A 15,794-nucleotide genomic window follows, 5' to 3' on the forward strand; every position below is an offset into this window, starting at 1 on the left:
TCTATTTAAAGAGAGCCCCTCAGATTAATTTCACTCCCTGCTACGGGGGGGATGAAATTACCATAGTAACCCGATATTGGCCGGAAAGCGCAACGTCTCCCCTTTCAGAAACCGTTGGAATTTTTCAGATAGTGTGACAGTCCTGCAATTTTGGATGGATCGTAGGCGCTACATTTGGCCTGGAAGGGTTAACCATCCAACGAGGAGGAATTCGGGAGAAATGTTGTCCAAGAGCTTTATGTTAGCAAGTCATGCACACATTCAGTACCTGTTTTTGTTATGGTTCAATTTCACAACAGTGGCGTAGCTGTACAAATCGGGATTCCGAGGACGACTTTTGTCGCAACATTCAAATTCTCTAAAGTCTTTTTTGCACTGCATGGGCCGACCCGGATTCACACCTGGGTTTGACATCCCGGCCAGTCCAGTTTAAAGTCAGCCTAACCAGAGAGGTCTGAAGTTTGTCTCTTAAAACAGCATGCTGATTCACACTAAAACAGAACTTTAAGGTAATAAATCCTCATACGACCGGGCTGCAGTTACAGTTAATTTCTCTTCTTCATTTGGCTCAGACACAGAGAAACAGCTGAAGCTATTTAGCATTTTGTACTGACATATAAAAGAAAAGTAAGTGTTGTACAAGGGAGCATTTTCTTATCTGACACACTTTATGTTCACAAACAACAAGCTACTATTGACTGCATAAACTGTATTTTATCCATTTTTCTCAATTTTGGGGTTGTTCCTTCCCTTAGGTCAAAAAATGTGTTTCCAACATAGAAACTCTTTCAGCTGTGTTTGTCTCCAACATGCACACGAGCTCGACATGTCCCGGTTAACGAGGCCTATCAGACACTATATATGGCGCCTATCAGACACTATATATGGCGCTTCCTGTTTTTAGATAATCGTTGACTTTTATTTTACTGTCAAAAAAGTGAATTGGATTTATTTGTTAAAAAAACAACGGAAAGGCCAGTTAAGATGAACTTACTCTGCACACTTTCAACATTTTGTATTTTTAAACAGTCTTTGTTTTGTTTTGTTTTTATTAGAAATGATGTAAAACATTAAAGAAGAGCACGTCAAAGTGCTAATTTACTGTCAGCTGGGGTTGTTTAGAGTAGCAGAGACAGAAGAGGTGTGTGTGTGTGTTTTTTTTTTTTTTTTTTTTTTAAGCTGACTAGACACTGAGCGATTATGAGCAGGTCGAGCCGGAAAAACAAATGCATGTCCCATTCACCGGTATGCTCCTTTTGCCACCTGTAGCATGCATCGCTGACTTTCCATTCCGCGCATACAGAAAAAAAGGCTAAGAGGAGACGCAGTCAGAGCGTCTGGCTGTGTGCCATCCGTCTCGTTTCTGTCTGAGCGTTCCCGCGGCCCTGGGTCGATGATCAGTCGGCTGCGTTTGACGTAACAACTCCTCCCCTCCCCCTGCACACACACACTTGCATTGACGAGTTAAAAAAAAAGTTGGTTTAACAGATGCTTGTTTGTTTTTTTTAGTGCGACTCCCCTTGTAGTTTGCCGTAAAGATGAAATCTGGCTTTTAGCATCCTGGAAAAACCTCAAATTAATTTCGTTCCACTGCCTGAAAAAGCGGTCAAGACGAGTGATTTTAATTTTTCACACCTGCCAAACGGAACCCATTCATAAAGAAATGAACGGTTTTTACCAACTTTTTGGGTTTTTGATAGTTTTTAATCCCTGTTATTTATTATTTTTATCATTATTTTTCTCGTTCAAAATTCCTTAGAATACTGCCATTGTTTCTGCAGAGCTGAATCTTGGAAAGCCATAGGTTCGTGATGTCAAAAGTCGAAGCTGTCAATGATCTGCGAGATGTGATTCGGAGTGCACCCGGGTGTTGGTTCCTATTTTTATTTTATTTTTATTGTTTTGGTTTGTTTTTATCTCAGTAAGTGTTCGGTTCTCTCCTTATTGTGCAATCATGTTGCCAAAGAATGATTTCAAGACCTACTTCATCACTACATGTAAATATCAACGTTGTCCAATGCCGTGGCAAAAAAAAATATAAATGTCGTTTTTCTTTTCTTTGTTGTTTTGTTTTCCATTTTCTGAGAAACTACGATGATGTTTATGTGATGTATTGTCTTCCAGTTGGTTGCAATAATAAAAAAAAATACAAGTTGCAGAGAAGCTCGGCTGTTTATTTCTCATTGGACGGTGATTTATTATCATTGGACGAGTATTTCCTCTAGTTTTGGATGCTGTGCAGTTTTGGATGCTCTTACTTTTGTGCTTTCAGACAGTTGTAATGTGTAACCGCGGCAACAAGGCAGCACAGCAACAGGGTCCTCAAGTCAGAGGCGTCTTCAAATTTGTTGCAAGACTGACTGCTACCTGCTCACTGGATCATATGAGTTACAACATTTGATTTTCTTTTGAGATAAACTATTTCTGAACTGAACTAAGTAAAAGTAAGAAATCAGAAAGTTTGCAGTGGCGCATAAAAGTATTAAACCCTTTGATTTTTTTTTTCCACATTTTCCCATATTGCAACCACAAACTTTATCTTTATTAACGTAACAAACCTAAACAAAGAAGTCTGTGACTGTGAAGTGGTGGGAAGATCATGGATTTTTTTTTTTGTTTTTTTTTTTTTTTTTAAAAAAGAATTTTACAAAAGGATAAAAAAAGAAAAAACTCTGATTCTGAAAAGTGTTGCTTGCATTTGCACATTTACAAAACGAATCTTTTGGCCGCCCTTCTTTTTAAGATAAGTTCGAGTTTTGTCAGACTGAGTACAGAGTGTCTGGGAACGCCAGTTTTCAAGTTCCGAGAGATTTTCCTTGCCAAAGAAAAGCAAACACAAACAGCATGATGCTGCCACCACCGTGTTTCACCAGCTGAAAGTTGTCAGGGTAGCGGCAGCTTTCTACCACACATACTGTTATGCATCTTGTTTTTTGTTTTTTTCTATCAGTTCTTAACGTGTTTGCTGCGTCTCCTACGTAGCATGTGGCCAACTGAAACCAAAACTTCCAATCTGAACTGCACAGATAATAGTCGTCAAGTCAACAGGTTCTCCCACTTGAGCTGCACTTTAAAATAAGTAACTAAAATAAATAACTACAATTAATAACTTAAATGAATTGCATCTCATTTTCCTACATATTATTGTTCTGTCACATTAAACCCCAATAAAGTAACAAGAAGTTTGTGGTTGCATCATGACAAAATGTCACATGGGTGTGAATATTTTTATTTTATTTTTTTTAAGCACTGCACATTCCGCCACACTACGACTACTCGAGGGTAAATCCATTGAGCTGACCGAAGACCAGTGCATATTGGGTCTCATTTAATCGTTTTCCACTCCGAATCTTAAGTTAAATATAGTCCAGCACTAGCCACGAGAAAGCAGCAGGCCTCACTTCGCCTTCGCGCCGCTTCCCACACTTGCCCGGCGGCTCCCCACTACCGGGGGCCCGCCTTTGTGAGACTTGAGAACTCTTTAATTTGCTCTCCAGCCTGACCCCAATCATTAACCTCACATATTCCCCATCAACAAGGGTCTTATCATAACCGGCGCTCCTCTTCCCAGTTAATTATTCATTTACCTCCTCTAATCGTTTAAGTTCAATACATTGCGATTAAAGTCTTGCCCACCTCCACCTCGGGGAGAGAAGTGTGTGTATGTGTGTGTGGAGGGGGGGAAAGAAACAGTTAGGAGTACCGAAGAGTTCCTCAATGCCTTATCAGTCTAAGTGGTGCCATTTCGGAGTCGTGTGGCGGTGGAAGCCCATTCATAATTGAAGCGGAGAGACCAGCTTAATCTTGAGCCACTGTGCAGCACGCTCCCACCACAACACAACTGGAGCCAGCAGCTCCTCTGTTGCTATGCAACTATAGCAAAGAAGAACAGGGGTGCGTGCAGTTGGGGGTGGGGGTGGAGGGGGTGGGGGGGGGTGCACGTTCTCAACATCTTTTAGAGGGCATGCTCAGGAAACAGCCGTGGCCGACTTTTTTTCTGCTTAATCACATCCACAAACACTCCAGATGAGTCACATGGCCTCCGAGCATGTTTCACCTCAGAGTCTTGAAAGCAGCAACCAGAAAGGTGAGCGGATTCAAGGGAACGTGGTGAATGACCTTCTGTTTAAAATAAAAAAACATAATGAAATAATAAAAGAGTGCCACTCCAAAGCGCCAGGTGGACCGCTGCAGAACGGGTTACCTTCCTCATTTTCCCCCCTGCTCCATATCATCCATAACCATAGAATGACCAGCGAAGCAAGTTTCCATGGAGACTGAAGTGGAGGTTACGGTTCTCCTGTCAGCTTAGATTTATTGCAAAGGTTTTATGTATATATATTTATTGTTGTTGTTGTAAATTTTCTCAGATACTCACAAGGATGTCTGCATATCACGATGAATTAAAAAAAACACTTTTCTTTCTTTTTTTTGTTAATGAATGCCATATAAAGTAGTTGGATGCTATGATATTGTGCTCTGGAATTGGAAAGAGATGCGGTTCTCCTTTTATGTGGTGTGATCGCCCTCTGGTGGCAGCATAAAATAACTACACGAAAAAGTGATCAGCAAGCAAGAACACATCCAACATAAATGCTTGATCTTAATTTACCCATTTATGCTCCTTTTGACTGATGTTGATACTAATCTTGGCATTAATCTGAATCAGAATCTGTGGAGGGAGCTGCAAAAGAAGAACGTTGATTCAATTCAATTAAATTTAAAATATGTGTCATTATTTATTTCTTACCAGAAAGGTTTTTGTAGTAAATTTTACAGAACATTTCTTTTAAAAAGTATTTTTCTTCCATTATTACTATTTATGGGACTAAAAATATAATGATTATTAGCATTACATGTTTTATTATTAGTAGGAAATATCTTCATATATTAACATCTGAGGTAAACTATGTCTACTTCCTGGCAGAATGTGATTAATTACTGACATACAATAAGTCTTATTATTTGCAGTTGGCCTAATTAAATAAATTAACATCACAAAGCGTTACTAAACTAATGCGACAGTCGAGTTGTATTATTTACCCCCTTTTCACGTGTGAACTACGTTTCCCAGCAGTCCCCGTGGCGATTAGTCATCGTTTCCCTCGTGCAGTCTCGCGATATGCGACACTTGACCCTGCCCTATGTTCGGCGCACTCGCAGCTCCATCGCTCAGTATATAAAGCAGGACAACGACGGGAGGAAGACGGCTGGGGAGTCGCAGCCCGGGGATTGTAAATAAGACCGCAAAAACTGTGTTTTATTTACAAAAGCGATACCGGCTCTTTTAAAAGTACCGCTCACAGTCGTTTTAAGTCTTTTTTTTGTCGTATTTTTTGGCTCTGTCTCTCGCCAATTTCCGTGTGGTTTGTACACTACGCGTATAATGGCGAGCTCGGCTAACTCGAACCAAGTGGTAAGGATCAATCTCCGAGGACTGTCAGTGAGAGGGGAAGAATGGGGGGGTAAAGTTTATTTCTCGCAGTCAGATGAATGTGCTGTAACCAACTCACCACTGTTTAAGTCCATTAAAATGACAGAATCAACGTTCAGACAAGCAGCCATTATTTTCATTTTGCGAAACTCGAGTTGTTTAACAGGGTACCATTGCAGGGGTAGAATTTTACAAAAAAACACTAAAGAATTAAGTTTTAAATGCAGATTAGGATTAAAAGTCATTTTGTTAGATTAAAGCTTTATAAATTAAATTAGTTTGATTTGTCTGCTACAGTTATTTTCTTAGTTTTTTTGTGTTGGTACTGGAGATATGAGATAAGATATTTAACGTTTAACTTGTTAGTATTAAAAGACTTGTGAAACGCAGATGTACCCAAAGCACAGTCACCATCCACTCTGGCTGAAATAAGCTTAATTTTCAAACATTAAAGCCTCATTTTGTGGAAAGTCTTCGACGCTCAGTCAGCTGTCTCATCTTTGTCCACCATTTCCACGACGAGAGGGCGCCGAAAAGACGTCCTAAACCACACATTTTATCCATAAAACGCCAAATAAGTCCTGCTCCCTAACGCCAAAGCCAAATTGCTTTTGTCTAAACCGAATATTTTAGGTAAAAGACGGAGGATATCTCCTCACGAAGCTTAGAAGAAGGCGGCTGTTTGCGCTGCTCCGTAAAATGGCCTCCCCGGTCTGCTCTCCTCTCTCGCGCTTCTGGCCCTCCTCCTCTCCGCTGCCTGGTTTTATAGCGCCATATTGGCCGTCTAATATAGACTGGCCGGGATGGGACGGTGCTACACGACGCTACGTCACTGGCTCTACATATAAACACCACACTGTGCTTTAAATAGTGGAGGAAACCGACGGGGGCCGAGTGGGGAGGGAAGGAAGGAGAAGACCGAGGTGTCCGCTGAGGACATCGGGGCAGTGCGACGCAGCGGCCTCGGTGGCTGCCCCGCGGTGTTGTCGAGGACATTTTAACACTGCCGTGTTTGTTGTGAGCGCTGTAGCTCAGTGCTAGGGGTTACACTGGAGCTGAGCTGCCATTATCCATCAGCTATACGTTCACAGCAATGCTTCCCAGCTGGGAGACAATGTATTTTAACTCATAACATGTTAAATTCAACATTAGCATCTGATTATGGCTATTTAGAAGGCATTTTTAACACCACATCCTCAGTTGTTTTTTTCTCCCAATTGCCAGTTACTTATTAATAATCTGATAAAAATGTGTTATTTAACATCAGTTAAGCCCTCTTTTGCTTCCTCTTTAAAGTAAAATGTTTTGTTTGCCTTCTCCTAGCCTAAATTATACAGGGGTGTAATTGAAGATGTGATCAACGAGGTGCGGGAGCTGTTCCTGGATGAGGGAGTGGATGAGCAGGTTCTCCTGGAGCTGAAAACGGTAAACCCAAACTACAGAAACAACGTTGCACACCCCCTCGCCCCCCCAGTTAGTCCTCTAAACCGTCCGTTCAATGCTGCAGCTGTGGGAGAACAAGCTGCTGCAGTCCAAGGCAGTGGAGGGCTTCCACACGGACGAGCAGACGGCCCTGCAGGCCACTCAGCAGCAGCATGTTCAGCACGCCCCGCAGGTCCAGCAGGTGACGCAGCCAACGCAGGCCCAGCAGGTCATCCTGCCCCCCCAGCAGCAGCAAGGTAGGCTCCCAGGAGTGAAAAAGCACCAGCATTAAAACACATTCTTCATGGAGATGCAGTGGAAATGAATGCATCTTTGATTTATGAGTAGTAGTAATAATAATAATAATAATAGTCGCCTTGGGGGTCATGATGCTGAACTGAACATGCTCTTTTCTTTTTTTTTTTCCTTCCCCCACAGCAACCCCGCAGCAAGTCATTGTTCAGGATCAGAAGATTATCCAGCACATGAGTGCAACGGGGATGGTGAGACGCTTTTTTTTCCTTTTTTTTTTAAAGTTAATTTCACATTTATACATCTTTTATGACTTGCTCAATAGGAATGATGCAGGTTTTTTTTAAATGCTTTTGCCAGTAAAACATCTGACAATGGTGGCAGTTTGCCACAAGCTAGGTGGCAAACAAAGCAGCAACGGGGAACAAAACAAATATGAGGAAGAAGATGCTCTGATTAGATGACGACAAACCTGCACACGTCAAGCCAGCTGTTTAAAAGTGATGGCAGCAAGGAAGCTTTATTTATGTGAAATGGAAATACTCAGAGCTCCAAAGATATGTAAAGGTTTTAATGTGGGCAAAAAGTAGAAAACGTTTGACCATCAACAGCTTGCACGCGTTCATTTCTTTTCTTTTTTGCCCACATTGAAATGTTTACATATTTTTGGGGTGGTGGTTATTTCCTGTATTTTCTGTAGTTCTTCAGAACTGAGCACCCATTTACATTTTCTCTTTTTTTTTTTTTTTTAAACTTTACTCCTCCGCCAAATTCAATTCATACATTAATACACATTAAAACAGATTTACATCAGACAGGCTTAAAAATAAAGTAAAAAAAAGGGGAAACAAACTAGGTTAAGGCAACGACAACTAAACAGATTTTTAACCTTGTTTTTAAAGATCAGAGTGGGAGTGTTCCTGCAGTGAAACAGAGGCTTATTCCAAATTTTTGCTGCGTAAAAACTGAAGACTGCAACACTTCATCTTCCACCTGGACAACCCTAAACATGAAGTCACTGTAGAACAAAACACAGAATGGCCTAGTCAAAGTCAAAACCTGATCCTGGACAAGGCGTTGTCCCAGAAGTTATGGGAATAAACAATATTACTGTTGTTTTCAAGACCATTTTCCAGTTATTTAATGCTAACGGCATGATAATGCACGTTCACCCTCTCAAAGATCAACAAACTTTTAATTTATATCAAACATTTAACACTGGAACTGGAAGACATGTGAAATATCCAAAATAAACAAAACAACAAATAAAATTAACATTAAAGTCTCTGTAAACAAAATTTTCCCTCAAAACATGGACTAGTTGAGGCCAGTGAACCAGACTGAAGAGCTTCTGTCATCCAGTCTTTGGTAGAAAGAGAAAAAGAAACAAATCGTGCAAATGAAAATTATCGAGCTTGTTTTAATTTCTCATCTGATTAATTGATTTATTGCTACAGGCCTATTAATGTTGTGTTTATTTTTTTTTATTTTTGTTCACTCTGCTCCATCAGCTTTTATCTAGCTTATTAATAAAAATAAAATTGGAAACCTTATCTCTTACCTGTAGAATAGATATTGTTCTTTTCCCTCAGACAGTATTTACATGCATTCATGACTCTGTGCTGTGAAACAAACGGTGCGTTTATCACGTCAGCCAGCAGAATAAGGGTCAAACTCTGTCCAGTTAATTTTTTTTTTCCTTCCCGTTTTCTACTTTTTAATTCCTTTATCTTTTTGTTTTGTATGCACCCCCACCTTCCTCCTCTAGAGTGCAGCAGCTACTGCAGCCACTCTAGCTTTACCCACAGGGGTCACCCCATACCAACAGCTCATCACCAGCCAAGGTAAAGCACTCGCATGCATCTGCACCAATATTAGCCTTTTAAACAGATGCGTTTTAGCTCCAACTTGTCCTGGTCTTTGTCAGGATGTTTTGTTTTTTTTGTTTGTTTTTTTGACTCTTTGTGTTTGCTGATGCAGGTCAGATCCTGCAGGTGGTGCGTGCTCCCAACGGCACTCAGTACATCATCCAGCAGTCCCAGCAGCCAATCGTTCTGCAGCAGCCGATGCAGCCCGGTGGCGTTCAGGCTCCCGTTATACAGCAGGTTAGGAGAAGAGGTCTTTCTGTATGTGAAAGCAACAAAAACATGGCATGCTGGGTAAGTTCTTCACTTTTCTTTTTTTCCTGTTCTCTAGGTGCTGGCTCCCCTGCAGGGAGGTCTGTCCCAGCAAACCGGAGTCATCATCCAGCCACAGCAGATCGTCTTAGCTTCAGGAAACAAAGTCCAAGGCAACACGCAGGTCAGAGCTCCATCACTCCAAAGGGGAGAGTCTCCACTGACCATCTGGGAGTTTCTAATGTTAATGTATTTGCAACATGCCTTTCCACCAGCAGGTGGTGCAAACAGCAACCATGGTGCAGCAGCCCGGTCAGGCGGCAATGGCGGCGGCCGCTGCAGCAGGAGGGGCGGCGGCAGCGGCAGCACAGGTCCAGCAGGTCCAGCAAGCCCAGGGCGCAGCTGCACCGCAGGCGCAGCAGCAGAGCCAGCCGCAACCTCAGGCGCAGCAGCCTCCCATGATGCTCCAGGTGGACGGGGCGGGCGACACCTCCTCCGAGGAGGACGAGGACGAAGAGGAGGAGTACGACGAGGACGAGGAGGAGGAGAAAGACAAGGATGGTGGCGAAGACGGGCAGGTTGAAGAGGTTGGCTTCCTTCTCTACTCTCTGTTCTTTTACTCCAAACATGGCCGCCTTGTGTTGTCCTGGAGACCAGAAACAGAAGATTGATGCTGATGGGTTTTGGTTTCCGCTTTAGGAGCCGCTGAACAGCGAAGACGACGTCAGTGAAGACGAAGATCAGGAGCTGTTTGATACAGAGAACGTTGTGGTGTGCCAGTACGATAAGGTAAGACACTAGGGCTGAAACGATTAATCATGATTAATCGACCGGTGAAATGATCATCAACTAATTTAGTAATGGATTAAAAATACAGTTTGCTGAGATATGCATATTGAGAGCAGTAATTAAGCCAAAGCTATACAAACATATCTACATTTTGCATATAAGATGAAAACACTTTTGTCTGTATTTTAACTAAGTATTCTCAAGGTTCAGACTTAATAAAATAATTCTTTATTGTTCCTTTTTAGGCAATAAATTGCAAGATAGGGATTTAATTATTTGTTTATTTGCATCTTTTCATGCATTTCCTATAATGTATAAAAAGGCATAAGTGGTTAAACAAAGAATCTGTAGAATGTGCCATTTTTATACAATTGTCAAAATAATCGATTAATCGGTTATTAAGTTAAAGATCGATTAATCGTTAGTTGTAGCCCTACTAGAAATTCCATCATTGTGAGGGAAGCTGTGTGATCCGTCTGTGTGCGTGAGATGAAGAGATTTGATCCCCTAAAAATGCCGTCCATCTGTTCTCTACGCTCCCGACTCATTTCCTCCCCTCTCCCTACCCCACCCTTCCACCTACAGATTCACAGAAGTAAGACCAAATGGAAATTCCACCTGAAGGACGGGATTATGAATCTTAACGGCAGAGATTTTGTCTTTTCCAAAGCCACCGGAGACGCCGAGTGGTGAAGAAGGAAAACGGAAAGTCAAAAAGAAAAAAAAAAAAAACAACAACAAAAAAACAAAAAACAAAACTCTGGAACTCCTCCTGTCCATTTAACAAGACAGTCGAGCATCCTTCCTTCCATACTCTGTGACTGGAGAGAACTCCTAGAACCCAAAGGATGGGGAGGTACCGTAAAAAAACCTGGATGTCAGCCTTGTTTGGGGGGTGGAAACACTCAATCTAGGCCTTGCGGGATGAGAAACCAACAGAGGAAGGAGGGAGAGGCTGGAAATGAAGAGTTTTCTTTCTCCTTTTGTTTTAGTTCCGTCTTCATCCTCCAGGGGGCTCCTCTGCCTTTTTTTTCTGGACAGAATTCACACAAAAAAAATAAGCATTTCACATGAAACAGGTGTAGTGGACCAGGGCGAGGTGACCCCCGTCCGGCCGCAGGAGGACCGCGGTCATTCACAACAAGCCCATAGATGAGAAAAATAATCTTTCTAATGCACTGTAGTCGGTTGACTGGGTTGACTCGTGTCTACGTGGAAGTCCAAACTTAGTGCCACCAGTCGAATGCGCTGCCTTCTAGAATGATCCCAATCACCTTTTGACCTTTTGGCTTCTGTGTTGTTTTTTTCCTTCTTCTGTTTTTGTTGTTGTCGAGTCGTAGTTTCTCATCACATTAGTCAAAAATGGTGCTCCAGAGTGTTTTATTGTAGTTATTCTGTTATTGTTTTAGTTTTTTTTTTTTTTAAGTTAATGAAGAACAAGAAAGTAAAATAACATCCTTAAAAAAGTTTTAAATATCTCTCGAATTTAAATATTTTCTCCCCCTCTTCTTGCTTCTCTGGAGCTTCATTCCATCTTTTACCCCTCCATCCCCCCAAAAAAGCAACAAACTAAAAAAAATTCATTTAAGATTTGTATAAATGGGAAGTTTGCCATTTCAGTGGATTGTCTTCGCTCTTATTTTAATTTTCTGCAGCCGTCTAAAAGAAAAAAAAAATAAGAAAAATTTGCACTGTTAGTTTATCAATGTGTTGTGAGGTCAGCCAGTTCCAATAATCAATAATGGCGTCTTCTGTTCTATGTGTGTGTGTGTGAGTGTGTGTGTGAGTGAGTGAGTGAGTGAGTGAAAGAGAGCCACTGTGACTGATTGTACAGACGTTGGAATCAGTGTGAATGTGCGCGCCACTCCTCCCTGGAAGGAAAATGAGTTTCGTCCCTCCCCCCACCGTAACGTCAACGCGCCACAGTAAAAAGCGTAGAGGATGGTGTTCTCTTACCTATTTATTGCTAAAAGTTTGTGAAATGTTCTATTTTTTCAGCACCGAACTGTGCTCTTATTATCTCATAAGTGTTCCTTTTTATTCTTGATTTTCATTTTATTTTATTTTTTTTCCATCTGTTGGTTGATTGAAAGCTACATGACGTTGGAAATCATTTCATCCACTATATGTTCTCCTGTGCTTTCATTATACTCAGAACTTTTAAAATGATACGTTTTCTATCACTGTAAGTTTAACTTTGTGGGGATTTTGGGGGGCAGGGGGGCTGTGTGTATTTCTGCAGTTTTGTTTTTAGTGCCCCGTCACAGCAGTTTGAAATAAAAATGTTTCTTGACTCATTCCTGGAGTTCTTTATTTCTCAACATTTCATATTTCATTCCTAGAATCCTAGAATTTTTTTTTTATTTTTTTATTTTTATTTTTTTATATATAATTTGTGACTTTATCATCATAGGTTTTCTAAAATTCACTTTAAATTTCTTTGGAGTCACACAAATTTACATTATCCATCCATTTTCTTTACACCCTTGTCCCTAGTGGGGTCGGGAGGGGTGCTGGTGCCTATATCCAGCTAACGTTCTGGGCGAGAGGTGGGCTCCACCCTGGACAGGTCGCCAGTCTGTTGCAGACCAACACAGAGACACAACCATGCACACACACTCACACCTAGGGGCAATTTAGAGAGGCCAAATTTACATTATATAGAACTAATTTTATGAATGTATTTATAAGTTCAAGTTTTTGGGATTCTGTCATTTTTGGGGGGCTGTAAATTATGACAGACTGGTAGTGAGTTTCTCCATGTTAGGTCATTGCTCGCAAAAGTGATCTATTCTTCTACAGCTGTTTTAGGCAACCGTTAGATAACTGGTGGTAAATGGCAGCAAAGTTCAAAAAGCAAGAACAAGGATTGCAAAGTGAAGTGTGTACACTAGCTGAAACTGCGCCAACATGCCTTTCCTCTTGGGATTTGCGTACAGCCTCGTCTACGGCGTGGTGCGCTTATCCAGTCAGCTTGAAACAAAAGGTGTGGATCTGTGTTTCTGCATCTCTTTCTGTCACAGACTGACAATGTAAGGACAATTTGCAGCAAAGTGAATTAGCCATGGGGCTGGACTTTTGACTGTTGCAACTTGGGATTTTTTTTTTCTGAGCTAACTCTTCCCCGAACATCTTCACAACTTCATAACTCCCATCTAAACGATCTCAATCCCTATGACTTTCCTTCAGCGTAATCAGGAGGAAAGGTGTGGTGTTCGGGATTACGGCTGAGTCAGAATCTACTCTGGGAGTTGATTGTGAATGGATTGGAAGCTAAATAAGACATCCATCTCACTTCACAAGGCTGTATTGACCCTCACACAGACCCAGTAGAGGAGTAATGGCTCCCCAGCTGCCTCTGATCAAGTGGCTCCTCCTGACCACTTCAAGACTGAGCTGCTGGCCAGTGGAGATGTTTACCTTTGGCCACAGTCACTGCTAATCAGCGGCGGGTGTTGGATTCAGTGGAGTTTGTTCAGGAACTGTTGACTGTTGCATAGTTTTAAAAAAAAGAATTAAATGGGGCAAAGACCATTCCGGTTGTACTATTTCTTTTCATGCTAGACCTTCTGAATTGTCTGTATCTATAGACTTGGGGTACAGGGATTTTACACATGTTGCTTTAGTCAGATATGAATAAATCTCAGTTCATCTGTGGAGTTAGCTTAATGTCGTATTTCCCAGAGAGAGAAGGAGGAAGTTCAACCCATCTCCTTTATCAATCGTAATCGGAAAGGATCATATCCCCAACTCTAACATCTCTCTGCCCGGCTTTCTAACCATAGAGCCAGACAAAGATTGAAAGAGGAGTGGCAATAGCAAATGAGGACGCAGAGGCTTCAGGGGGTTTTAAGGAGAATCCTTGTGTGCTACATTTGAAGCTGTCTGCAATTACAGGGGTCTACACCAGATATCTGGATGTGATGATGCCTCTTCAAAGCTTTAAATCTTGTGTTGCATTCTTGCTCCTTACCTCAGTATTGTGCTTTTCATTAAGCAAATCTTGAGAAAATTAGAAAGAGCCAAAACAGTCCTCCTTAGAAATCAGCAGGCAAACAATTAGAACCATTCTTTACGCAGCTCTCGAGTTTATGTTTCTGGAATTTCTTTTCTTTTTTTTTTTTTTGGTCACATATTTCCCATATTTTTCTTTGTTAGGAAAAAAAGTGGAATTTCCGGTATGCTTTCCATATGTACGGAGATTACAGGATGTAATGGAGAGGGCTTATTTTTATTTATTTCTTTTTTACAGTGTGTCTATAGAATATGTTATGACCAGGATTTTTCTTTTTTTTCAGAATATCTACTGTTAAACCTAAAACAAATCCCACCAGCCCTCCCTCTAAAGCTTGGCACAAGGAAAGAACACATAAACAAGAAAGGGTGACTTCGGGCATTTAGCAAACTTCACCAGCCAAGCTTGTGTATTCCTCCGGCCACTGGTGGCGCTGTACAAGTGCCGTCTGTGCATGGCTGAAGTGGAGCTGTCACTTCTGCGTCCCAAAATTCGATGAAAACGTGATATTAAGTTACCAGATTCAGCGGTGAGTTGCTTTACATTCAAGTTCCTTGGATCCTTTTGTTCAGGGTTGGTAATTGTACCACTAGGACTTGTTTTAGGTCCCATTTAGCCTGTTTTACCACTTCTGCGATCACAGAACATAACTCCTTAAAGGAGTTTGGTTATTTTTTGATAAGTTCGTGTATAAACCATTCAAGGTCCTAAAGTAGGACTACTGATTATTTGTGGTTAATATTTTAAGGGTCTTTAACAATTCAGCTTAACTGTCATTGGCCTATTTATTAATTTATTTTATGGTAGGTTTTTGACATCTTTTGAAATGCTAACGTTTGTAGCATTGCTAGCACCTATGGTGCCTGGGGTTATTTTCAGTTTATGCTAACAGAATACATTTTTAATGAATGACTTAATGCTTGTTGCGCAACATATGATTAAATTATTATTATTAATAAATTATTGATCTAGCTAATTTGTGACTAATGTAAAACTTAAATCTTAATGTAATCCTTGGGTGGATGAAACATTCCTGGAAATTATATTTGATTTATCTGCTGATTACCTATTCAGGACTTCACAGATCAGCTGGGTTATACTGAGATTAAATTACACATAAGTGGACTCAATTAAGTTTTATTAGATTTAATCTAGGGGAGTCAGAGTAAAGGGGGTTAAATACATATTAATGACAGACTTCCCTGAATTTTGTTTGCAAAACAAATTTTGTAAACCCTATATGTGTTGGTCTGTCACCAATAAAAATATTAAGGTTTTAATGTTGTAAAATGTGTAAAAAAATATTTCTATAAGGTAATAGAAGTGAAACCACTTGCGAATCAATAGATGTTTTAACTCTTCTCTCCACTTTACTTGTCACTCAAGAGTTTTCTCGGAGAGAGAGGAGCTTCACAATGACCATCCAAGCAACGTAAGGAGTGACGACATCAAGGCAAGGACTTCAAGAGCTAAATCTTACTCCAAATCCTTAATACAACCACAGTTTTTTTTTTCCTTCAGTTTTTTTGTGTGTTGAAACCAAATCTGTTGCTGGTGAGGTGCATCTTGGGTCATGCCTTGCTTATTTGAGGAGCAATTCAGATACTGGTTTATTTGTAATAAGGGGAAAGGAATGATCGGCGGATCCTGAGAACCAGCAGGAGGAAGAATTTTCAAATAAATGGAGTCTCATTCCGTCCAATAATTAGACTACGAGTCTACCCATGTTTCAGAGTGAAATTACACATAATCCCAAATAGGAAAA

The 15,794-nt window shown here is 40.9% G+C and overlaps 1 protein-coding gene across 2 annotated transcripts; it reads left to right on the plus strand.

Moving 5' to 3' along the window:
• Positions 1-5,170: 5,170 nt before the first annotated feature.
• gtf2a1 (general transcription factor IIA, 1) lies at positions 5,171-11,685 on the plus strand. 2 transcript variants are annotated; one of them, XM_015048034.1, is made up of 10 exons: positions 5,171-5,416; positions 6,758-6,859; positions 6,942-7,113; positions 7,295-7,359; positions 8,877-8,952; positions 9,089-9,213; positions 9,305-9,409; positions 9,501-9,812; positions 9,925-10,014; positions 10,600-11,685. In XM_015048034.1, the coding sequence occupies exons 1-10, from the start codon at positions 5,387-5,389 to the stop codon at positions 10,705-10,707; spliced, it is 1,185 nt and encodes a 394-aa protein (XP_014903520.1). In that variant the 5' UTR covers positions 5,171-5,386; the 3' UTR covers positions 10,708-11,685. The 2 variants fall into 2 exon arrangements, with proteins under 2 accessions (XP_014903520.1, XP_014903521.1); XM_015048035.1 differs by having other exon boundaries at positions 5,172-5,416; positions 9,504-9,812.
• Positions 11,686-15,794: the final 4,109 nt, after the last annotated feature.

This window comes from Poecilia latipinna, unplaced genomic scaffold (genome assembly GCF_001443285.1).
Source record: "Poecilia latipinna isolate Pla-1442-1.1 unplaced genomic scaffold, P_latipinna-1.0 Scaffold857, whole genome shotgun sequence".
NCBI lineage: Eukaryota > Metazoa > Chordata > Actinopteri > Cyprinodontiformes > Poeciliidae > Poecilia > Poecilia latipinna.

Excerpts from the sequence above, each read along its gene's own strand:
- gtf2a1 (XM_015048034.1), top strand. The coding sequence starts at position 5,387 with ATGGCGAGCTCGGCTAACTCGAACCAAGTG. Across the intron at positions 7,114-7,294 it reads GCCCCCCCAGCAGCAGCAAG|CAACCCCGCAGCAAGTCATT; the intron begins GTAGGCTCCCAG and ends CTTCCCCCACAG. Across the intron at positions 7,360-8,876 it reads ACATGAGTGCAACGGGGATG|AGTGCAGCAGCTACTGCAGC; the intron begins GTGAGACGCTTT and ends TTCCTCCTCTAG.